The sequence below is a fragment of the Juglans microcarpa x Juglans regia genome, chromosome 4D (assembly GCF_004785595.1).
Source record: "Juglans microcarpa x Juglans regia isolate MS1-56 chromosome 4D, Jm3101_v1.0, whole genome shotgun sequence".
Taxonomy (NCBI): Eukaryota; Viridiplantae; Streptophyta; class Magnoliopsida; order Fagales; family Juglandaceae; genus Juglans; species Juglans microcarpa x Juglans regia.
In genome coordinates this window covers 14,493,545-14,519,716 of record NC_054600.1, presented here as the reverse complement: position 1 = coordinate 14,519,716, position 26,172 = coordinate 14,493,545, and the positions used below count along the sequence as shown (strand labels likewise).

Here is a 26,172-nt window from a genome sequence, read left to right as displayed (position 1 = left end):
GTCCCTTATTTTATGAGGAATTTACATTTGTTCTATTTCTTTTATTTCTCTGATTATGGTTATATTGTCATATATATGTATATATTTGTTTTTTCTTTTTTGACTCTTTGAGAAACGTAGATCTAACCCAACACTCGGTTGCTAAAAAAGTGGGGGAGGATTAACTTGGAAGCGACCATGAGTGACAGCACTTGCACGCTTCCTAGAGATGTAGATAGACCATCGAGGAGGCCGTTTAGCTCAACTGCTCACTGTCCAATTTGGTAATTTTCTGCTCTTTTTCAGTCAGGCTCCAGATCATTAGACAAGCGATACAGCAACTTGGGAGCGACATTTCTGACAAACATTTCCCGGAAACGAGTAGCCCTTGCTCCAACCGAAACCCTCGTGGTCAAAACCGCGACAAATTACGCTCGTCATTCCACCATTCTCGATCTCTCCGTTTGGCCAAGATGCAGTGGTTTCACCTGCTCACTTTGTAGTAGTGCCTTCAACTTGTTTCGCCATATTTGGCTGGAAGATTATTAATTACAAGTTAGAGCTTAATTAATGGCTGTCCCCGTTGAGGAAGCCATCGCAGCTCTTTCTACATTCTCGCTAGAGGTAATTCTGTGACTGCTCAAAATAGTATTATCAGCAACTTGTTCAGTGAGAAGTTTAATATAATAAAAAAGAGGAGAAAAGTGGAATGTTATATAATGTGATTTTCAATTTCAAAATCTATAGATTTCATCACGTTTAAAATGTATATATAGTGATTTTGCGGATGAATTGTGTAGGATGAGCAGCCAGATGTACAAGGACCAGGAGTTTGGGTGTCAACTGAGAGAGGTGCAACCGAGAGTCCAATCGGTATTCATTTCTTTAAAATTTCTAACTTATAAGGCTTTTTGGTGCTTAATATTTTTGTGTGGAACGCTAATTTTTTATGGTAAAAAAATCTTTGCTCAAGTATTACATGCTTCCAAAATGTCATTTCTACTGATGCAAAACTTTTTAAACGTTATTTGTGATATGCATACAATGTTGGTTCAACTGGATTTTGATGGATCTATACAAACTATCCATGAAGGGAAGGTTAAGGGATTAATTCAGGCCTTGTATTATTGGAAACTGTATTCTGACCATTTTTTGTTTTACCGTTTCTATTTAACTTTCTATCATTTAATTTTTTTGGGCCCAAGTATTGTGAAAATCTCCACATTTGAATAATTGGGGAAGAATATTTGATTTGCAAAAAGAATTAAATTCAATATATAAGACTCCTAGTACAGTGATGAGGCCATACAGAAATTTTTGCAGTCCTGAAAATATGATACAGAATATATAACCAAAGTTGTAAAAAATATATGATATATAAGCAAGTAGAGCATATGTGAAAGGAGGCAAAGAGAACATCATAAATGAAAGAAGAGAGAGAGAGAGAGAGAGAGAGAGAGAGAGAGAGAGAGAAGGGGGAAAGAAGTATAATACGAGGTGTTCATAAGTATAAGCATGAAGCTTCTGGCAAAAAGGGATGATGAACTCATAAGTGGCAAAACATGGCAGCGTGTGTGGGCCACATGCTGGTTAATATGTGATTCTATTTATGGGAGGTATAGCCGGACACTAGGAGACTTTCGGTGGGGTGCATGTACGGCGGTGGGCGGTGGTTCAGCCCATATTTGCAACTAAAAGTTCTTGAAAAGGTGATAAGAAAAAAATAGAAAAAGAAAATAACAAGGCGGGCAAGCCAACCAGTGGTCACCTAGAAGCATCCAGCGAGAAAAAACAGGGGTGGCAATATTTTACACGACCCGTGAATTCAACACGAACAAGACACGAAATTAGCGAGTTTGGGTTTAATGTTAATGAGGTCAGGTCAAAACGGGTTGACCCGTTAAGACGATTTATAAACGGGTCAATAACAGGTCAACTTGCTTAACCCGAAATCAATCCGTTTTGACCTGTTTAGATTTTATTTCAAAATTATAATTTTATTATTGTTAAGTTGTAATATTGATATTTCTCAGTTTGCTTATGTTTTTATTATTGAGATTGAAATTTTAGACTTATGCTCATACATATTATTGTAGGGTTTGAAATATTGGATTTATTATATGATAAAATTTTAAAAATATCGATATTTTTTGTTAGTAGGTTGTCTTATTTTTTTTTAAGATATTGTGGTTACTAATAAATATAGATTTTAAATTTTATATAAAATTATGTTAATCAAGTCAAATGGGTTATGCATGTTAGTTCACCTCATTTACATGAGAGTTTTAAATGAGTTGTTTTGTGTTGATCTATTTCTAATTAATTATTAAATGGGTCAAAACGGGTGACACTATACGATCAGTTAACTAAATAGGTTGGGTTAGAGTTTGAAAATTTGACACGTTTAGCTTAACGGATCAGGTTCGTGTTGACCTATATAGTTGAATGTTCACGACACGAACATGACCCGAAAACACGAATTGCCACCCCTAACAAAAAGAGGCTAAGATCCAAGCTTAACTTGCTGCTTGTGGTGGCCGCATGCTAGGCAGTGGGAAATACTGGTTGTCATGGGGGGATGGATATGGGGCGGCGCTTCCAATGGTTGGGGTGTGTGATGAGTTTGTGGACTAGAAGCTCTATCTAGCCTTTAATGGCTTGACAAGAAGAGTCAAAGGAGAAGAAAAAGAGAGAAAATGGAGGGATGGAAGAGAGGAGTATCGTTAGAAGAAGAGGAAGGGTCGGATGAGGGGTTGGTGGTTAAGTTTTGGGATTTGGGGGTAGGGCACAAGAGATAAAAGAGGAGGTCTCTGTGATCTGGGATTTTTTTGTTAATTATATTTGAAGGTTGGAGTTTTCAGGGAGAACTCATTGCTGGGGACAGATATATTATTGCTTGGAGGGTAGTATCCTTGTGTGTGACGTGGAGCATTTGGCTGGAAACAAATAAATTTATGTTTTGAGTGTAAGGAGAACCGTGAAAGAGCTCAGAATGGGTTTACTCCGGTCATTTTATTTTTGAATTTTTGAAACGATTGTCCTTTCAGAACTTCTGCTTATCTCTTGGGCAATGTGCGTGTGCATTAAGAAATGATATTTCTATTATTTAGTTGGCTCCTTTATACGGTTCTCTAATAGTATGTATTGCAAACTTAAGGTGGCTTGTGTTATGATTGCAGATCTGATTTACCTCGAGTCCAATAAGGTTTTCTGATATTTTTGAATATATATTGAAGTTTGAGGGAACTATATAGTATGTATGGTGCACATTGATCATTCATTGATTGTGTTCCATTCAATTGTAGGATTAATTTTTTTTACTTATGCCTCTAGATGCAATATTTTGGCAAATGTAATTATGAACACTTTCTTTTGTAGAGTACAGTGACGTTTCAGCATACCGCCTGTCTCTGTCGGAGGATACAAAGGCGCTAAACCAGCTGGTATGCTATTATTGTTTATCCTTTTACTATATCTTCTGAATGCATATAACTTGTTGTTCATGCAGTTACCTTCTGTTCAAATATCTGGGATATTTAAATTTCAGCTATGTAATGGCAAAACTGTAACACATGCAGAATGCCCTTATCCAAGAGGGGAAGGAGATGACATCCGTGCTTTATACCTATCGCAGTTGTGTCAAGGCGCTTCCTCAGGTTAATTCTGGGTTTAGTTTGAAGTAAGATTTTTCTATAGAAATTTGGTCAAGGTAAATGGACAAATGTGTCTGCGGTCCTCGTATCTAGAACTGAATATGCATATGTATAGTTTTCAAAAGTGTGCACCAAGATGTGCTTTTAGGGGAAACACATCCAAAATACATCAACGCATGAAAATTTTGCTGGGCCTCTTGTTAAGGTTTTTTGTCTGAGGCATACACGAATGACAAATAACATTCCTTAGAATTACACGTGAGGTGTATGTTAAACCTTTTTTTGATGAATACATTTATATGTTTAATCGTTGAATACATGTAATACCTATAAAAAAAAGTTGAATTCACGTGATAACAAAGTTACATTTTTATTAGTAAAAGTACTTTTTGATCAATTTGGTAAAAGTACTAAATTGGGTTTTTGGCTTCTTGGTAATTTGTATTAGAGTTGGTGGCTGTAAGTTTGAATTTGAACTCTATTCTATGCTTCTTATACAAGTTAAAGACTTATTCTTGTTGTTCTCTACCCATTGAGAGAGAGTCTAAGCTGATATACTAGGCGGAATGTTAGAATAAAGATTTAAAATACAAAACTTTGTACTCCCTATCAGCTTAAGCTTTTGGTATCATGGCAATATGTAATCTATATTTTGTGGAAGCTTCTCGATTCTATGAGCAAAATCTAGTTGATTGAAGCACATAATCCATTAAGTGAAGTCTTGGCTCACATATGTGGTGGGATGTTAGATACTATATTAAAAACTAAATTTACTCTCTCACCAGACTTCTGACATTTTTTTTTCCCATTTTAGCTTAGACTTTTGGGGTAATGATAATTTATAATGCAAATTATGCGGCAGCTTCCTGATTCTATGAAGCAAAGTCAAGCTGATTTGTATCTAGAAACATACCAAGTTTTGGACTTGGAGATGAGTCGTCTCCGTGAAATTCAGCGCTGGCAAGCATCAGCTGCATCGAAAGTATGAACTCTTATATCTCGTTTCATTTCTGTATTGAAGCTCGACTCACTCCCAGATTCAAAAATTGTTGTTTTGCAATGCAGCTAGCTGCTGATATGCAGCGCTTCTCTAGACCCGAACGGCGCATAAATGGACCGACAATCACTCATCTCTGGTCTGTTAGAACTTTTTATTTTGGGGGACTTGATCACTTATTTTATTTCTAATTTTATTAACCTCTTTTCAAGTGCTGTATATGTTTGAACTTGAGCTCCTCACCCTCATAGAAAACATTCATGTCATTAGAGTTGTTCCTAAATCCTGAAGGTGTAGCCATGTTTTTTCTGAGTATCTCTCTACTCTAGGTCCATGTTGAAGTTACTTGATGTCTTGGTGCAACTCGATCATCTAAAAAATGCTAAAGCCAGCATACCTAATGATTTCTCTTGGTATAAGAGGTATGTGAATCATCTTTGGTCCATGTCATCTTGCTATATATTGGTTACATCTCTTCTCCTCTTTAGAGTGGACTTCGTCTGCTATTTTTTCTCTGTTCTTTTAATTCTTAAGGACTGGTAGCTTGCATTTGAGAATCTCATCCCTTCCCTGTTCTCTTTGTTGTATGGTTGCAAACTTTTGCAATGTTCTTGAAGTTTGTAATTAACAGGCCATCTTTTAGTTCTGCAATTTGTCTACAACTTGAATGTTGGTGTTTGAAATCTTTTGTTTCATGCAATAAAAAAAGCCAAAAGAAGAAAAAGGAATAATGGCTGTTTTTTGATGTGTGGAATGGCATATTTTATAGGTCCTTCAAGATTATTTAAATCTGGTTCTTAAGACGGCAAGTCATATCTTTTGGAGAGGGGATAAGAAAAAAAGAATAAGGAGAACAAGAGAAAACATAAAAAATCACACGCAGAGGTTCTGTATTACTATCTAAGTAATGATTCCACCCTCTATTGCATGGAAAATAGCTTCCATGCGATCACACACACACACACATGCACAGAAAAACACACTTGTGCACATGTATATTGTATGCTGCTGGATGCTGATAATCCTAATATAGTGGAGGAGTCCACAATCTTTGATCAGCGACCTTGACAGACTGAAGAATTAGTCAGATTAAAATTTAGAAACTTTGACCAATGAAATTGAACCTTTATTCTCATCCTTGTTCCTCTTAAAATTTGTACGTCGGCACACTGTTAAACTCCTGTTGAATTCTTAGTTTTAAACACTCCATTTTTATGAATGCAATGAAACATTATATAGTCCAGTTTAAATTTTCTAAATGTACTTGCCTGTTAGTGGTTCAAAAAAATTATTAAATTATTTCCTGAAAGTACTTGACCAGACCTTTCAATGGCATAAAAGCGGTCAAAATGAGAAAATTAGCTATCAACCTGTGAACCTGCTAGATTGCTGTTGTAATATCCTCTTCCTCAATGGTTAGGAATGCCACTAAAATAAAAAAAATCACATATGGGACAGGTATAGAAGTTTCCATAAGAGTCACAAGTATCACTTATTAAAAATCCAAGTCTTGTGCTTATTCTGCATAGTCAATTACAAATTTGAATTTTTTCTTTCTTCAACTTGCTGACCTATTTCAGTATTTCTTATCTTTATTCCTGCTTCCCACCAAGGTGGGCCATCACATGGAGAAACTTCAGCAGGACTTCTTATGTGGAGGATGGATGATGAGTTTAAATTTCATTTAGGGCTTGTTTGGGGTTGCGTTAGGAGTCTTAAAAAGTGTTTAAATAGTTTTAAAAGCTTTTTAATGAAAAAATTAGGTTGTTTGGGTGTTACATAATAAAGTACTTTTTAATCTTAAATAAACTAAAAAGTATGGTTGAGGAAAAGTATCACTTTGATGCTTTTTCTCAAATGTGCTTTTTCGGATAATGCGGAACGTAATTCTAATTTAAAAAAAACTGTTAATAGGCGAAAATACCTATACAACTTTTATATAATTACAACTTTCAAACTTTCAAGGATATGGTCATAATATTTAAAAAATAAATGATCTTTTATGTCATTTCTACCTCAAAAAGCATTTTTTAAATTTGTTTCCAAACAAATGTAACATGTTTGAAAGTGCTTTAAACATATGGTTGCCAAACAGTAAATAGCTTTTTAATAGTATAACTAATTACATAAGCTATAAGCTATAAACTCTAAAGCTATAAGTTATATTTCCCACTACAATCCCAAACATGCGCTTAGTATAGTGGGCTCCTATCCTTTCCTTGATTTCAAAAAGTGGATTGGGTATCTAGAATTTGTCGCTTTTTAATGGGGCTTTATTAGGTAAGTGGTCATGGAGATACCAACGAGAATGTGGGCCTTGTGGAGGTCTGTCATAGAATCAAAGTATGGTGGGGGTGTGGGGAGGATGGTGTTCGAACGAGGTGAGTGGGCACGTTGGGTGGGGCTTTGGAAGCATGTAAGAAAAGGATGAGATACATTCTTTAGATGCACTCACTTTGAAGTGGGTGATGGGTCCAGAATTAAAATTTGGCACGATTCATGGTGCGGTAATAGGGCCCTCAAGGAAGTCTATCTAGAAATATTTAGTATAGCAAGAATGTAGGAAGCCTCGATTGCAAATCTTTTAGATATATCCAATGGCATCCCCAATGGAATGTCACATTTTTTAGAGATGCTCAAGATTGGGAAGTTAGCGCCTTCTTAGAGTTTTACTACCTTGTATGCTCTATTTTTTTTATTTTTGGGGGGCTAAGATATTATTTCTGGGCGCTCACCAAAAAGGGGAAGTTCATTGTCTGCTCATTCTAGAAGTCCCTTAGTATGCAAAGCGCAAGTCTATTCTTGCGGAAGAGCATTTGGAAGACAAAGGCTCCCCTAAAAGGCAATCTTTTTTGTATGGAATGCTTCCTTGGGGAAGATTATCACATTAGACAACTTAAGGAAATGCTGAATCATTCTCATGGATTGGTGTTGCATGTGCAAAAAAAGTGGGGAGTCCATTGATTGTCTATTACTTCATTGTGAGATTGCCATGAACCTACGGAATGAATTCTTTACTAGTGTGGTACTAACTTGGGTGATGCCGTGAAGGGCGATCGATTCCTTAGCATCTTGGAGAGGCCTTCAATGTAACTCCCAAATTGCAGCAATGTGGAAGATAGTTTCGTTATGCCTATGGCAGTGTCTTTGGAGGGAGTTGAGAGTGGTTAATAGAAGAGCTTAGAACTTTCTTTTTTAATACTTTAATCCATTCTTCGATTGTCTTTGATTTTAATGATGTGAACTTTCATGAATTTCTTGTATCACTAGATTATCATGCGTTGACGCTTTTATATATCCCGTGTACTTGGCTCTTGCCCAGTTTGATTATTAAAAATTTTGGGTTAATTACGAAATCAGTTCTCGAGTTTTAGATTGATTGCAAATCACTCCCTTGGTTTGAGATTTTTTCTATTTACTCCCTAGATATGCAAATTTTTCCAACTAGATCCTTTTGTCCATCTTCCGTCAATTCATCCAACGGTGAGGTTGCCACATGGCAATCATGCCATGGGGTGACCAATCAAAATTCGACCCTTGGCACTCTTAATGCCACGCTAGCAACCTTATTAAAAAATAATAAAAAATTTAGAATAAAATCTGAAAAATTATTTAAAAAATAGTTAAAAAATTAAGATATATATTTGAAAATGTGTGAATATTACTTAAAATGGTTACAAATATTTAAAAAACTTAAAAAATCATTGAGAAAATATACTCAAGAGAGAGAAAAAATGAGACAAAAAATGAGACTTAAAAAAATTAATTTTAATATATAAAAATCTTTAAAACAAGCCAATAAAAAAAAAAAATCTTAATAATTAATTAAAAGCGATAAAATAAACAAAAAATTAATTAAAAAACACCTTAAAGTGGAGGGAGAATCTTGTCAACGACCCATGTGGAGGGAGATCCCTTGCCCAATGCCACGGGGCCACCCCGCGCCCGCGGTGGTTTGGGGTGGCTTGTGGGTCACCCTAATAGGTAGGAATCCTGCAAAAAAGGAGATGTGAACCATTTCAGTGTTGCCATCCGCCTCATTATCCATCCTATGTTATTTGTCATTAGTCATCAATTATTCGTCATCATTCAATCATCCAATCACTTTCTTTTTTCTTTGTCCTTCTGTTTTCTTTTCTTGTCCTTTTGTTCACTTGAAAAATATTATAACTACATACATATCATCATCTGGTGGAAGTATATGTACAAGTCCATTTACATTCACATGCTTTCATATTATGAAGATGCTAAAAAGGGCTATCAATGAATAGGCTTTACGTTATAACGATAATTAAATGCAAGATTTGAGCAATGAGCATTACAATTATGCTAGAGAACTAAAGACATGCTCATAATTACACTACATAATTTAGAGAAGCAACGATTCCAAAGGGTGCACGCGTTTTACCACGTCATTTTGTAATCAAGTGCAATCTATCTAATTAAGGAATAATTAAGGAATGAAATTTCATCTAATGGGGCTACCCGGGACACCAAGGCAATTATCTTCCCATGCTCTAACATCAAACAAAGCACCGGTAACACCTAAACAAACTATCTTCCTGTGATTTTGTTGTCAAAACAGAACACCCGCAGCATATGTATATGAATAAGCTCCAAAATAATTTGATGGGAGAGAGTGCTGTATTGAGAGAGAGATATGGAAAAAATCTGAAGATGCAGCGGTGGTAACAAAGTAACTGAACAAACTTGTCCATGTGAAAAGATTTGCAACCGGATTAGGACCGCATAGAAGCAAGGGAAGAGATCCCTTCTTGCAAGCAAGGTGCCATGGAAGATGAGGCAATGGTCAGGCAAAGTGCAACTAGTCCAAAGTAGGGCGAGCAACACTATGTAGAATGCCTGGCAGACACATTCTAGCACCGGTGATAAAGGACTTTTCATCTTGAGACCTACGAGCAAGGACTGTGCCTGTAACAACCCGGCCTAATAATTCTAAATCGGAATATTGATAATTTTTATGGGGCTTAAATTATATTTAATGGGCTATATTGAATAAGCCCATGAACGATAAATTATTGAGATTGATTATGAATTTTAATTAGTCTCAATAACTAGGTTAAATTTTATTTATTATTTATTGAACGAGTTAGACTCCTTTTAGAATTTAAAGACCGACCATTAGAAATTTATTTCAATTTAAAATCATCACTGATTGAAGTTTCCTACACAGTTTCAGTCACTCCCAATTCTACATTAAATGAACTACCAGAGTAGGTTTTTAATTTCAAACACACTAGGATTACAATTCTAGAATTCTCTTCACCTTAAAATTCCTAAACCCAACCTATACCATCCTATAAATAGAGTCCCATGCACTGTATGTGCACCTACCTCTTTGTAACGCCCCAATGAATGACCCAAACCACATGGCCTATACTCCAAAAAGACTAGTCAATGATACAATTGGAGCCCCATTGGAATTTTATAAAGAGCAAGAACTTCTCTTTTTCAAGCAATGTGAGATCCCATACACCACCTACCCTTATCCTTATCATATGAGGTATCATAATCTACCCCTCTTAAATTCTCGACATCCTCGTCGGGTCTGTCCGTTGTAGGTGACACAGCTCAAGTCCCACATTTTTGGTTGGGATAAACTCTGATACCATTTGTAACGCTCCAATGGAAGGCCCAAACCACATAGCCTATATTCTAAAAAGACTAGTCAATGATGCAATTGGAGCCCCATTGGAACCTTATAAAGAGCAAAAACTTCTCTTTCCCAAGCAATGTGGGATCCTATACACAACCTACCCTTATCCATATCATATGGGGTATCACACTCTTCAAGCCTAGGCTTTTTGTTTTTAGCTCTCTTTTTACCTTCAGCATGCCGTAGCCTCATCTCCCCCACCATAAAACATGGCAAGGCCACCATCGTCTCTTCCTCCCTCCTAATCACAACCACCGTTGTCTCTCCATTGCACCATCATCGATTTTGTGTAAAAAATTTTAGGAAGTAACACTACAAGGTAAGTAGGTTGATCATAAATTAGGATCAACATACGTTAGCTAGTTATATATATATTATTATTAAAGCCAGTTCTTTGGAAGCTCGTGTTTACATACCACGCATGTTATGATATTTGCAAACACGTCATTTATCATGTTTCATTCGGCATATTATATATAATGGGCTATTATAGTTATGTATGTATTATGCATATTATAGTTATGTATATAATGCATCTCATGTATCTCATGTTGCTTAAGATATGTAAGCATTCATAAGATCAAGTTTAAGATAAGCTTAGAACAGTTAATCAGATGAACATTAAGATGCATGGTACCAATGCAATTTTAGAGTAGATGCACAAGCCACTGACTCAAGCGTGGTCTACCGTAGTATGCCAGAATACTACTCAATGTCTTCTCTTGTGGCCGCGGGACGTGGGGTCAGTGCACAATCTCGCAAACAGGATTAAGTGTGTTGGCCAGTCAGATAAGTCAGATAAATCAGATCCGTTAGTTAACTCAAATAAATCAGTCATGCATAGCATAAACATAAGTACGAGAAATCATGATTTTAAGTTCTCAGCATGGAATATTTTATAAACAACGTTATGTTAAGTATGTTTACGTTATGATGGGTTTCTTACTGAGTTTTCGACTCATTATAGTTTGTTTTATGTTTTTAAATCACCCAGGTCAGAATATTTATGAAGCTAGAGCTGCAGGACGAGACTTAGTCCAGGGAGGCGTGACAGTGGCCTAGATCATGTACAAAGATTTTAAGTTATGATTTTTATGGCACAGACTTTGAGAAATTTTAATAAATGCTTCCGCGCACTCTCTCTCTCTTATGATCTCAGTATTTTAATAAAGAATGATTTTATTTATAGAATCTTTGTACCTAACGCTTCATTCAGAATAAATGAAAATATTTTTAGTCAAGGTTCAGTAAAAGCATTTTGGCTTCCTCGAGAATTTCTAAAAGTGATTTTATTTTTAAACCTGGGGAGCGGGATGTTACAATGCTAACCATACTCGGGTGAGAACGAAGAGTTGAAAAGGCTGGTAGTTTTGGAAAGGGATGGTCCGCAGCAAAGGGCCAGCAATGGGTGAGGGCGGATAATGGTCAAAGGACAAATACCGGTCAAGGATAAGACTAATATGGATAATATGGATGTGAGGGCTCTTTAGGATAATGTGGATACGCCCAGAGGCAGCAGGTTCGTATGCAGAGGCCCATACTCCATCTGAGACGTCGTGTCTAGAGTGAGCCTGCGGAAGAAAAATATTATGGACCTATAAGCCATATCATCTGATCTTAGAGGTATGGTCTAGCGTCACGTGGGAGACCCTTATTAGGGGAAGAATTGTGGGATTGGACCTAAGACAAGCTGCAGGAACGTGCGTTCCTTGTGCCATCAGTCACTCAGCCTCTACAATTCTTTAAGTCCAGAGAACAAATAGGCGGCCGAGATCAAAGGTCTCCTATTTAAGCATATCAGTAGTCAGAAGGACACCTGACGGTCCCACCCTATAAAAGGCTTTGGACAAGGGACAAAATCTCACTTTTGAAATTGTAAAGTGTTGGATCCTCTATGGAGCTGGAATCTTCAAAGAAAGCAAGTGACTTCAAGGGTGCGATGGAGAGAAAGCAGTGCCAGTGCCATCGTAGTATTTTAATACTATTCAGGTATGTTAGCTCCTAAGACTGTACTGTGAATGTGGGGTAAATGCTTGAGTATGATTGGAAGATTAGACTTTGCATATTCTGTAACTTTTCCCTTTTTCTACATGAAAATAATCCATATCTTCTCTATTATGCTCATGGAATATCTTTACACTGTGATTTTGTGAATATGAGCTTGAATGGTGTGGGTGGTGATGCTTGTGATTTCTAGGTGCGAGTCTTACCGTGTGTTGCTCATCATGGACGGGTTGAGGAGTCCCAGCGCTATTCCTATCATGGACGGGTTGAGGAGTCCCAGCGCTATTCCTATGGCACATTGCCACGAGTTTTATATGGATAGAGAGAATCCCTGTGATAATTAAGGTGGAAAATTTTCACATTGACCTCACTTGATAAACGGGTAGAAAGATTCCCTTGGTCGATCATGTGTGTTGTCTTCGGGTGTGTTGACCGGGTCGAGTGATTCCCAATGTTAGATGATTTGAAACTAGTGAATTAGCTTGCACGTTGGCTGGGTAGAGTGATTCCCCGCGTCGAATGGTGGAGTGATTCCTTGCTTGGTGTTATATGATGAGATATGATGAATTTTATGTGTTTGATAAGAGGGTGGTTCCTCACCTCGGCGATAATTACGCGTACTTGAGATTTTGCTCAGAGGGTGATTCCTCGCCATGCTTATATACTGTGTTTTTATTTAGAGGACAATTCCTCGGCATAACTATGAAGTATGAATACATGTTTTTCTGCTTAGAGGGTGATTCCTTGCCATGCACAAATATATGTGTTCACAGATCATTTACATGAAACAATGCATACATATTCATTTGCATTGTCTCTCATTAGTAGTATTATCATAGATGTTTCATCTATTGGAACCGTAGACCTTGATGTAGACATAGCCCAAGAAAAGTTTCCTGAAGAAGAAGGACCGATCCCGCCCGAGTCATAGAAATGGAGGCCTGTATCCATTATTTATTGTTTATATTTTGTCAAGATGTATTATTTAACCCTGTTCGGTTAATTGTACCTGGATGCAAGTGATGAATAGATAGTGTTGTATAATATTATTTGGGAAATAACAGTGACATTTGGATATTATTATTATTATTATTATTTTTTGATAAGTATTATTATTATTATTATTATTATTATTATTATTAATAGATGAACTTTTATCGGTTTAGACCTCTGGTACGATTAGCATCTAGTCTTTGACTAAACCTTTAACTATTCCGCTGCAACCTACATTACTTATTGCATATTTCGATCCATGATTACGCTCCTAGACCAAATAGTAACATCGGAGTGTTGTCAACCGGCTGGCATCCTTGGCACCATGGATCCTCGCCAGACTCTTTATCGAGGAATGGGGTGCCACAGAGATGGAGAAAGCGTGGTTCTTTCCACTAGCCACTGTCCACATGGGCTCCATAAAGGGCACTAGTTGGCTGATTGGAAAAAGCTACAGCTAGACGCGGCGGGAAGTGGCTGGTCAACCGTTCTGTGTGAACTGGTGGTGAGGTTGGCCTTCTGCTGCTCTTCAGCAGTGTGGAGAGATAGGGAGATAGAAACAGAGGAAGAGAGAGATAGCTTGAGTTTGAGAGAGAGACAATGCAAGCAAACAGAGAAAGAGGAGGCAGATTGTGCAAGAGTGATAGGTAGGAGTTATGTGTGTGAATAAAATAAGGAGAAGGGGCTTTTGGCCACTTCTGATGCCATGGGTAAGAGAAATTTTTAGAGGAAGGGCTGCAGTGTTCAAACTGAAATAGGAGAGTGTACTTAGCTGAGCTTGGGTGATTTTCAAATGCCAAGAGGAGCTGGTTGTTAGGGACAGTTGGGTCGATTTAAAATCTTAAAATCCTTAACAATTACAATATTTTATAATTTCAAAATAACACATTTAAATATTTTGGGCTTCTAAAAATATAAAAACTCATTACAAAATGGATGTGAGCTTAACCCAGTTAAAACTGTCCAATAAAATATCAAAGAGACTTTACAAAAAATCATGGGCCTGTGGGCCTAAAGTCAAAACTTCACCCCAACCTTGGGTATTCTTGCACTCGGGTGTTACAGCATTTTTCTACAATTAGTAGCAATTCATCTTTTTAACTTTATATTTTTTCTCAACATAGTATAAGAAGTACTATCAGCTTGTTCTTGACTGCTGTTCAACATCTATTCTTTTTTTGTCTCTACCCCATTATCAGGACATTCACACAAGTCAGTATTCAATGGCAAGACACCGATTCAATGAGGGAGGAGTTAGATGATTTGCAGGTGTGTAACTGTGCTTCTGTCTGTCATAATATTTAGACGTAGGATGTATATAATGTACAACGGCCAATCTTGGTTGGGAACGGCAACATTTTTTTAGTTTTCTTTTTCTTTTTTTTTGTCTACTTTTGTTTTGATCTTATTGTCACAATGGATATTTGTACCACTCTGGCACTTGATCAAGTACAATTATCTTTTTGAGTATTTCTTGCAGATTTTCTTAAGCACGAGGTGGGCTATCTTAATGAATTTGCATGTTGAGATGTTTCGTGTGAACAAGTATCCTCTCTATGTTATTATTTCTGACATCTTGTCCACTGCAGAAATATGTATTTAATACCAGGGTTGAAATGATTTACCTTAATTGATACTTGATCTACAACTCATTTATGATGCTGATATATTTTTCTGAACTGGAATATAATTTGCGTTATGTTATTCATAGCAAGGGTTCAAATTCCTTGACCTGAAATAGTGTTGAAGACATTCTTCAAGTTCTCATAGTCTTTGCGGTTGAGTCATTAGAGTTGGATTTCACACTTCTGTTTCCTGAGCGACACATTCTTCTACGCGTTTTGCCTGTTCTTGTTGTCTTAGCAACATCCTCGGAGAAAGACAGCGAGTCTCTATACAAGAGGGTGAAAATTAACAGACTGATAAATATATTTAAGGTATTCCTGCTTTGTGAAATGATTTGAACTTGATATAGGTGATAAGTATACAGTTTATTGCATTTTTCCCTATCAACAACTGCTTCCTTTTCACTAGTACCAATAAATTTGGACTCAGTCCTATTTGGCTCTTGATTTAAAGTTTTATTGCCAGTTTTCCCATTCCATAAATATCATTGTCAATATTAACAAAAATACATATAAAAGAATGAAATTACTCTTAATATTAAAACTGAGCTTTAAATAGAGCTTGAAGGTAATTTAATCTTTATTCTTCTGTACTTTAATCTTTACCTATAAAAAAATATTAGCAACAATTTTTTATGGAGGGGTTACCTGAGGTCAAAACCTCGAATTAGACACCTAGTGACACTGAGTAATAATTGGTGAGAATTGGATGGTAGTTATTAACCCAAACATATATTTACCTCTTTATCTGTGGTAGATTGATCAAGAAGCTTGCATTAATATTGTGGGTTTTCTTGACAGAACGATCCAGTCATTCCTGCATTTCCAGATCTTCATCTTTCTCCTGCTGCAATCTTGAAAGAGTTGTCGATGTACTTTCAAAAATTTTCTGCCCAAACTCGTCTTCTCGGTCTTCCAGCACCTCATGAGCTTCCACCCCGTGAGGCACAAGAATATCCTGTTGTCTTTCATCATTTTTTATTGTTGATTGGTCTGTTTTTTGATTAAATTCACCAATTGATGCCCTTTTTACTGCTTTTCTAATGAACATCTTAAACATGTAAGGAAATAATGTTAGTTAATGTGAGTCAGTTCTCCTGATCTCCCCATCTCTCTCGTTAAGTATTAACAAATCAGATATAAAGTAGGACTTCTGGTTTAGTCAACTTTAAAGTGCTTTAATTTCAGTTTTCTTTCTTTCAACTTAGAAGGAAATAAAGATGCGTTACGGAATGAATAATGATGATAACATATTGGGGACTGTTCCCCTCTTTTTGTGGTGTGTTGACAAGCTTGTTTACATGTTTTAAATTTGCTTCCTATGTCTATATCATATATGTATTTCATTGTTAACTTTGGGTGTTCTTGCTTTTGGTGGGTTTACTAAAATTCTGGATTGGCTCAATTGAGTTGGCCAGTTTGACTCAATCCAGCTCTGATCCCTTCCAAACACGCACCATTGCCATCTAACAGGGTTCTTAATCCCATTGACAACAATACTTTCAACTAAAACAGTTAAACATCGTTGTGAAAGTTTTACAGATACCCACCTGTGGGTAGCCAAGTGGTAAGAGCTAACATGTGTGCATGTGCCCCATGTCACAGGTTCGATTCCCCTTGGGATCAAACTATGATTTAAGTGAGAGACTATGGTGGTGGGTTGCTTTGCTAGTATCCCCGGGGGTTTAGGTTCCATGGGTGAGTCCTAAGGGTTCTGCCCTGGGGTGGGTCCCTCGTCATCCGAAAAAAAAAAAAAAAAAAAAAGAAAGAAAAAAAGAAAAAGAAAGAAAGTTTTGCAGATATTATAAACTTGAGTCTGTCTTTTATCTAAGTGATTTTTAGAACTCATAGTTTGCTTTAGAAGACTTGATACTTCAAGAACTATGTTTTCAGAATGGTCCACCGTTAAGGTACTTCTCTGCATTATAATAAATATTATTCAGTTGTGTTGGATTAATCTTTAAGTTGGTAAAGGAGGTTGTAGAAACTGAAGTCATTTTGTTTGAAATTAGTAACTTACTAATCTATGTACGAGACTGCATACCTAGTTGTCTAAGGAAGTTGTAGAAACTGAACTCATTTTGTTTGGACTTACTAATATATGTAGGAGACTGCATACCTAGTTGTCTAGGGATTAAGGACCATGTTAGATGCTGGTGCATTTACAATACATGAACAGATCCCTTTTTTGTGAAGCCTTGATATAATGCACTTATCAGAGACAGTATCTGATCATTAATCACATCGGAGCAATCCGTGCCGAGCATGATGATTTTGTACTTCATTTTGCTTCATCGTTGAATCAGGTGCTGTCCCTTACCTCCCCCTATGTATATAGACACATTTCTTGCTGTCCCTGATGTATTTGTTTCTAAAGTCTATTAAATTTTTTGTGTGAAGCTATTGTTGTTAAAGTCAACAGATAGTGCTGATATTGAGTGGAGCAAAGAAGTTAAGGGAAGCATGTATGATGTAATTGTTGAAGGTTTTCAGCTGTTAAGCAGATGGAATGCACGCATTTGGGAACAATGTGCATGGAAATTTTCTCGCCCATGCAAGGATCCAGTTCCTTTGGAATTACATGAGACTCCAACGTCATTTTCTGACTATGAAAAGGTTATATATCACTTTTATCTGCTTCTCAGCCTGAACAGCAGAAACAAAAAGCAGTATCTTAGCACTTGCAATGAACCTTTTGACTATCTTCATTGTATTGGATTGTTAATTATTCATTTTCTTTTCTTTACCTGTAAAAACAAATTATTCCTTTTCTTTTCTATTTTTTTTGGGATTTGAGCTTTCTTGGTTTCCTGTGCATTTTTATGTATAACAGCTTTTTGGCTGATAGCTAAGCTTTGTGTTTAATGGTCATCATGTTGCAACTAGGCTCTTGTAACACCTCAGTCCTACATTTTAAAAAAATAGCTCACATAGAATAGGTAAGTTAGAAAGGTAGTCATAGATGCTAAGTCCCACATTATTTTTGATTGGCAGTGGGTGTCCGGTAATAGCATCCTGACGGAGCTAAGTCCCACATTGACTTGACTACCAAGTGAAATTGAGATTTATGATTCTGTGGAAGCTTAAATGTGGCTAGCGTTTCCCTGTGTTGTCATAGCCCCACTTAGAAGGTGTAAGCTTTGTGTTTGAACTTTCTCCACTAGGTTGAGACAAAGCATTTTAATGAGTGGTCTGACTATGTCATGTTAATGCATCTGCTGTGGCACAACTATAAAGGGTGGTTTATAATTTTGATCACTCTATCACATCATCATTAGGTATGTAGCTAAAGGATTAAATGGGCTGACAGTTTGCTTATGAATTTTCATTTTCCTCCTGTCGTATCAGTCTTCTTTACAAATTCAAGATGGTATAATTATTCTCTTTCATATATTTTACCTTGAGAAACCTTAAATAATTTTGATCATAAACTACTTGGCCTAGATTCTTTGCAGTTAGGTTTGATCAATTTTGAAATTGAATGGCTTGTTTAGACGAGTTGAAATATCAGTTAAGAAGTTCACCATGAAATTTGATAGTCTGGCTCCTTGCCTGGTGTTTTCTCTGTCTGTCGGTGTTTGCTTTAGCATTTATGTGATTTTTTTTCTCTGGTTGAACTTTCAAATATAGTTGCTTCTACTACCTCGCATGCTTGTCACTTATGATGGTACTAAGTACTCTTCATATAATCAGTCTAAGATTATTCACCATCTTTTATTTATTTTTTTTTCCAATTTTTCTTGATTGTTTGTTTTCTAAATCTGTGTAGATCGAGGAATAATTTGAGTGATTTTGTTATAGGTGTAAATTAACTACTGGCTACGCCCAAGTCTATTTCAACAAAACTGTGAAATTTGGAAACTATATCCAAGGTATTTTGGATTGTAGGACTTACTTAACGACCTGCCATGCAGGTCCATTTGAAGTTCCCTCATCTGCATAACCCCTAAGAACAAAAGTTCTTGGATTATGGATCCATGGGCTTTTATGCTTTTGCCATAAAACATTGATTTGTTGATCCGGAAGTTTTTCTTTGATTTCTTTCCCTAATTTCAATTGTGACTAGCATAGTTTAACATGGAAAGCTGATGATACATTGGACATAAAGAGGCTACTGCTATAACGATTCTAACATAAGCCTTTCTGTTCTCTTCATATTCTTAAATTAAACGACTGACAATAGTTACAATAAGCCTGGCCCATTATACCAATTTCTGTTCAAGTTTGACTGAGATTGAGTAGTTTGTTGCCAATTAGTTTGAAGCTCAAAGTGACACTTATTTGCTAAAACTTTGTTTGGCAGTGCTTGCTTTAGATGTTTTTGAAGATTATATGCATTGAAGGAAACTCTTATGAATTAACAATAATAATCAGGGCAAAACTTTAGTGAATTAAAAACACTTGAATAATTTGGGTTTGTGTTGTATGCTAGCAATTGAGGTGAATAAATTTGTATCAATAAACAATTTGATCTGTGTGTGTGTTAAATATAATCCAGTGCTACAGATCTTGATTATCAAACATGTCTACATCAATACTACTGTTTGTGTGACAGTGGGCATATTTGATTGAATTACCTGTAGGTTGTCCGGTATAATTATGGTGCAGAGGAAAGGAAAGCACTTGTTGAACTTGTTAGCTACATAAAGAGCATTGGATCCATGATGCAGCGGTGTGATACATTGGTAGCCGACGCATTATGGGAAACAATACATGCTGAGGTCCAAGATTTTGTCCAAAACACATTGGCAACTATGTTGCGAACTACCTTCCGAAAGAAGAAGGACCTTTCAAGGTGGGGATTTCAAATTTCTGCATGTTCTTCACTTTTTAAATTATTATCTTTGCTGTTATGTTCTTTACTTTTGGAGTTTTGTCAAGAAATTAAGTTTGAAATTGATGAGCATGATGGTAGTGAAGTTATAGAAGTTTTTGGGAAAAAATTATCGATTTAATAATGTGGCTAATAAACTTAACATTTATTGGGTCAATCACGTCCTTCACATTGATGGTTCCAAAAGTAAGATGCATTGTTTGTATAATGTGGTATGGATATATTATTTATTGTTTGACGCTCCTTATAGCTACTTTCAAAGGTCACCTTGAGGGATTACACTACTATCAAATTACATCCGTACATTGTTTAAAGATATTGGGGCTTGCAAATTGTTGAAATTATTTTCTTTAGATCCATACCAAGTCCAAACTTCTTGGGTTTATATTTCAGGTAACTAGGGTTTCCTTTTTTATGAGTAATAATTCTTGTTAAATAAGTTCAAAACAAGTACACAGGAAATATGCAAAACTGAAGCCTATCTAGAAGAAGATAAAGATACAAGAAAGTCTTGTAGATTTAGACCGTTAAAGTCTATGGAGACAGTCTAAGATAAAAGATCATTGATAAAAGGTGTTTAGGAACTATCTTTCACACATCTGCAATTTGCGGGCTGCCGCTTAACCCTCTCCATGAATAAAGCAAATAAAAAACTCTTCTGGGGGCTATATTCAGAAGATAATTATGAATTAAAGTTATTTATCTTAATTTGATTTTGAGATTGATTTCTTGAAACAACTCATAGAGACGAAGATTTTTGAGCTCTCGGTGGAAGATGATCGGTCAAGGATCTTGTATTGTGAGCTTCCACAGTGAAATGGTTTGTACAATTGTTGGAAGATTGTTCTCTGTGAAGTGGCAAGAAGGAATTCATTAGAACATCCTATGTTGCTAGTTCAGCCTATCTTGCCCAAAAGTGTTCTAATGTGCATGAGAGGTACTTGGCTTTGGTAGAATATGGGGTTGGTGGGAGAAGAGGCTTTATAGTCATTCTTGAAGGAGTGAAGGGAAGGGAATGAAAGAGAATGCCTATGGAGCTCTGAGAAATTTGCAATTGCTTGGAGAAGTCTAGCAACACTTGGTCAACATGAGTGCAGAACCTCAAGTTCCAGAGCTCGGCATATGTCGCACATTGAGAGGGGTGAAGTAAAGTCATATGCAAAGGCAATTTTGGCTCCGTGCTCTGCATCTGCCATTAATGGAGTCCAAAATAGAGGATTGGCAGAACTGATGAAGGTAGCAAGGGACATCCAAAGCTAGTGGCAACAAAGGAATTTCATCAGGGAAAGGAGTGACTGTTGTGGAAATTGATGGTCTTATGCGCCAATTGCTAGAGATTATGCAATTAGGTAAGGTGGTGCATTGTTCAAGGAAGCATTCAATAGACACAATAGCGTACAACAGTCTAGAATGTTTAGAAATTGAGCTTCTGACCGATGTTGTCAATAGCCTAATTCTTAAAGTTGAGTTAGGCTTGGTCTTGGAGAAGCACAGGTTAGTTCAATTTGCTGCAAATGAGAATGGCTTGGGCTTGGATGTGGGTTTGTGCAAGTGTGGGCTAGAGCAGCCCGTTGGAGGCGTGTGAGAAAGTAGGCCAACACACAAGGGAAAGATCCATGTACCTAAAGCAATCCAGCTTGAGAAAGGAAATTCAAAACCTCTACCCTGTCAATGGACAGCTTTGCTGTCCATATTTGTTTACTTGATTTACTCTTCAGAATAATTAGCTTAATATTTGACAGATTGTATAGGGATATAATTAGCATATACGTAGTTCTTTCCATATATAGAATTCTTTGTACAGTGTATATAATAGAGAGAAATCACAAGGCCAACGATTCGGCCATTCATATAGGGTTTCACCTTATTTTGACATGGTATCAAGAGCCAACTGCTAAGGTTCTTCTTGCGCTCGAATTTTTTTTTTCTCAGTTTCGGTATTTCTCGTGTTTTCGACATGTTCTGTGCTATGTTCGATAACCCGACGTTCAAGGTTCTTTGCTTTTTGCCTTTTGTTTCTGGGTTGGTGTTTGTCGGCGTTGTCTGGCTCATGTCTGACCATTTTCGGCCCTTCTCAGTTCATCGACACATCCTTTTCCAGGTCTTGGTGTTTTTCGGCAGCCTCTGTTTGAGGTCTTGGTGTTCTTTTCAACGGTTTCTGAGCGTAGGTGGCAGACTGTCCATCTCTGGCTGTTGACCACATATTGGAACAATGGGCTTCTCCTTGTTTGGTGAAGTCTGTCCCTCTCGTGTGGTACCCGACGTGTCTCGGTCCTTTGGTTTGTTTTTTTTTTTTCATCTTTTTCTGCTGCTCGGCACGTGGGTTTCCTATTTTTTTGATTTTTGGCTCTGCTCGATCGACATTTGGCTTCTCTGTTTTGTCTCTCGATATAGAACAATAATATTTCGGTCCATCCTTTTGTCTCGGGTTCTATTTATTTGCTATGGACTCAGCACCTATGTGTGTCAAGTTTACGGGCACAAATTGCTCTACTTGGGCATTTCAGTTTGAACTTTCCTCAAGGGAAAAGATCTTTGGGGTCATATTGATGGTACAGATGTCGCCCAAACATCCACTCCTGACAAGTCCAAGGCTTCTCCTTCATGGGCTGTACTTGACGCTTGGATTATGTCTTGGCTTCTTGGCTCGGTGGAGCCACATTTACCAACTTGCGGGCTCATAGCTCCGCTCAATCCATGTGGAATTACTTGATGAAGGTTTTATCATCAAGTTAATGATGCTTGTCTCTTTCAGTTGGAACATGCGATTGCCATGTTTCAACATGGTAGTCTTTACATCCAAGACTACTACTCGGCATTTCTGACTCTTTGGCATGAATATACTGATTTGGTTACAACGGATGTTCCTGTTGCCGCTCTTTCTACTATTCAGACTCTTCATGAGACTAGCCGGTGTGATCAGTGTCTTATGAAACTATGCCCGGAATATGAATTTGTTCGCTCCTCTCTACTGAACAGATCTCCTGTTCCTTTTCTTGATATTTGTTTTGGTGAGTTACTTTGCGAAGAATGTCTTAGTACTCAAACTATTCTGGAGCAATCTCATGGCAGTTTCGGGATGACAACTGTGGCTTATGCTCCCTAAGGACGAGGATCACCTATGACTTCTAAAAATTTGTAGTATTTCTGCTGCAAGGAATATGGGCATATTGCTGTCAATTGTCCTAAAAAATACTATTCTTATTGCAAGAAAAATGGTCATATTATCAAAGAATGTCGTATCCGCCCCCAGAATCGTTAGGCCCAAGCATTTCAGACTTCTGTTACTGTTCCTCCTGCAGCGACTTCTGTAGCACATGGCTCTTCCTCAGGTGCTTCCTCTGATCTTGCGCCTCCTGCAGCAACTTACTGCACCCTAAAAATGGTGTAACAGATGCTAATTTCGGCATTATCTGCGATGGGGTTTCAAGGTAAAAATTCTACTACACTCTAGTACGTAGACTTGGGGGCTTCTAATCACATGACGAATACTCCCACAATTCTGTGTCATGTTCGGCCCTATGCTGGTCAATCTGCCATTCAGACTGCAAATGGCAGTTCTTTGCCAATAGCTGCTGTCGGAGATGCCTCTTCTACATTTACTAATGTGTTTCTTGCTCCTCAGCTTTCCACGAATCTTATTTCCACGAATTATATTAAGTCTTTTGATTGTAATAATGTTCCTAATCTGAGTGCATGTGTGGCATCGTCATTTACACCATCCCAATACTCAGATCTAATCTCATGTATTGCACTCTAGCTTTCTTGGTAATAAAGAACATTCTTCTTTATCTCTTTAGTGTGATTCTTGTAAACTTGGTAAAAGCAAAACTCTTCCATTTCCTTTGCATGCTAGTAGAGCTTCTCACTGCTTTGATTTTATCCATAGTGATGTTTGGGGACCTTCCCCGGTTAGTTCACATGAAAAATTTAAATACTATGTGACTTTCATTGATGATCATATCAGATTCACTTGGGTTTATTTTCTTTGCTCTAAATCTGAGGTTTTTTGTACTTTCACTGAGTTTTTAGCGTATGTTGACAATCAATTTTCTGCGACTATTAAGACATTACGCACAGATTCTGGTGGTGAATATTTGTCTACTGAGTTTTAGGCATTCTTGGCTTCTAAAGGTATTATCCATCAACGTTCATGTCCCGCTACTCCCCAACAAAATGGAGTAGCCGAACGTAAAAATCGTCATCTTCTTGATGTGGTATGTACTTTCTTGTTAGAATCTTCTATTCCATCCATGTTCTGGGTTGAGGCTCTTAAAACTGCTACTCACTTGATTAATCGTTTACCTTCCGAAATCTTACACATGGAGTCTCCCTATTTCTGCTTGTTTGCTAAGCAACCTAGTTACGATAATCTTCTTATCTTTGGTTGTGTATGTTTTGTTCATTTACCTCCTCATGAGCGACATAAATTATCTGCTCAATCTGTTAGATGTGCATTCTTGGGATATAATGTGTGTCAAAAGGGATTTGTTTGCTATGATCCTACATTACATCTGTTCATCACATGCTGTCAAGCATGACTGTTGGCGACAAGCTATGCAGGAAGAAATTGCTGCTCTAGAGGCCAATCACACCTGGGACATTGAGCCTTGTCCTTCCACTATAGTTCTCCTGGGTTGCAAATGGGTTTACTTAGTCAATGTTCGCTCTGATGGAAGTTTGGATCGTTATAAAGTTCGGGTTGTTGCCCTTGGGAATAATCAGGAATATGGTGTCAATTATTAGGAGACCTTTGCTCCTGTGGCTAAGATGACCATTGTTCGTACGATCCTAGCTCTTGCTGCTTCCAATGATTGGCCACTACATCAGATGGATGTCAAGAATGCTTTTCTTCACGGGAATCTTAAAGAGTGTATTTATATGAAGCCACCCCCGGGATTGTTTCCCTCTCCGACCTCCAATGTGTGTAAACTTCGTCGCTCTCTTTATGGTCTCAAACAAGCTCCGAGGGCCTGGTTTGATAAATTTCGAAACACTTTATTACAATTTTCCTTCAAGCAGAGCAAGTATGACACTTCATTGTTTCTTCGGAAATCAGACATGGGTATTGTTGTCCTTTTGGTTTATGTTGATGATATTGTGATCACTGGTTCCAATTCTGTTTTACTTGTCCAGCTCAAGACTCATCTCTCAGAATCCTTTCATATGAAAGGTCTTGGGTCTCTTACGTATTTTCTTGGTCTTGAGGTGCATCGTAGTCCCTCTGATATTTCACTCAATCAACATAAGTATGCTAGTGATTTGGTGGCTACAGCTGGACTACAGGAAGCTACCTCTGTCGATACTCCCATGGAATTAAATGTCAAGCTTCGCAAAGAGGAGGGTGACTTGTTGATCCCAGTTTATATCAGAAGTTGGTGGGTAGCCTTGTCTATCTCACTATAACTAGACCAGATATTTCTTTTGCTGTACAGCAACTGAACCAGTTTCTTCAAACTCCTCTTCATCTTCATTTGCTTGCTGTTCGTAGGATCATACGCTATGTTCAGGGCACTTCTACCCATGGCTTATTCTTTCCTGCAGGCAATTCTCCTCGTCTTGCTACTTATAGCGATGCTGATTGGGCTAGTTGTGCTGATACACATCGCTCCATCACTGGTTGGTGCGTGTTCTTAGGTGATGAGTTGATCTCCTAGAAGAGTAAGAAGCAAGACAAAGTTTCTAAGTCATCTACAGAATTTGAGTACCGAGCGATGTCTCTTGCTTGTTCAGAAATTATTTGGCTTTGAGGTTTGCTTGCTGAGTTAGACTTCTCTGAGACCGATCCTACACCTTTACATGCCGATAATACAAGTGCTATTAAGATTACGGCCAATCCTGTCTATCATGAGCGCACAAAGCATATTGAAGTCGATTGTCACTCTATCTGTGAAGCCTTTGAAGCTCGAGTTATCACTCTTCCACACATTTCCACTGAACTACAAATTGCTGATATCTTCACCAAGGCTCTCACTCGTCATCGACATTGCTTCTTAAGTAGCAAATTGATGCTTGTTGATCAACCCGCATCAATTTGAGGGAGGCTGTCAATGGACAGCTTTGCTGTCTATATTTGTTTCCATACTTGTTTCCATATTTGTTTCCTTGATTTACTCTTCAAAATAATTAGCTTAATATTTGACAGATTGTGTAGGGATAGAATTAGCATATACGTAGTTCTTAAAATGTATAGAATTCTTTGTACAGTTTATATAATAGAGAGAAATCACAAGGCCAACGGTTCGCCATTGATATAGTGTTTCACCCATCACAACCCTGCATATTCAACCCTGGGATGGCGGGTCAACGGGGTTAGGTTTTCATCAATCAAAACGGCTCCTCTAGATGTGCGAAAGAGATGCCAATGATGTCCAATCACTGGTAGAAGGTTGTCCAGAAACTTTTGTCGG

At 37.4% G+C, this 26,172-nt stretch overlaps 1 protein-coding gene across 1 annotated transcript in view; it reads left to right on the top strand.

The window, feature by feature from the left end:
• Positions 1 to 229: 229 nt before the first annotated feature.
• LOC121259351 (protein PIR) overlaps positions 230 to 26,172 on the top strand; it is a 55,587-nt gene continuing 29,644 nt past the window's right edge. The window contains exons 1-14 of the mRNA XM_041160902.1: positions 230 to 603; positions 780 to 852; positions 3,358 to 3,422; positions 3,558 to 3,635; positions 4,495 to 4,614; positions 4,698 to 4,768; positions 4,959 to 5,051; positions 14,503 to 14,572; positions 14,784 to 14,848; positions 15,045 to 15,240; positions 15,730 to 15,881; positions 17,141 to 17,234; positions 17,329 to 17,544; positions 19,512 to 19,723. Of these exons, the coding sequence (XP_041016836.1) occupies positions 550 to 603; positions 780 to 852; positions 3,358 to 3,422; positions 3,558 to 3,635; positions 4,495 to 4,614; positions 4,698 to 4,768; positions 4,959 to 5,051; positions 14,503 to 14,572; positions 14,784 to 14,848; positions 15,045 to 15,240; positions 15,730 to 15,881; positions 17,141 to 17,234; positions 17,329 to 17,544; positions 19,512 to 19,723 (1,559 nt within the window). The 5' untranslated portion in view covers positions 230 to 549. The remainder of the gene's footprint in view (positions 604 to 779; positions 853 to 3,357; positions 3,423 to 3,557; positions 3,636 to 4,494; positions 4,615 to 4,697; positions 4,769 to 4,958; positions 5,052 to 14,502; positions 14,573 to 14,783; positions 14,849 to 15,044; positions 15,241 to 15,729; positions 15,882 to 17,140; positions 17,235 to 17,328; positions 17,545 to 19,511; positions 19,724 to 26,172) is intronic.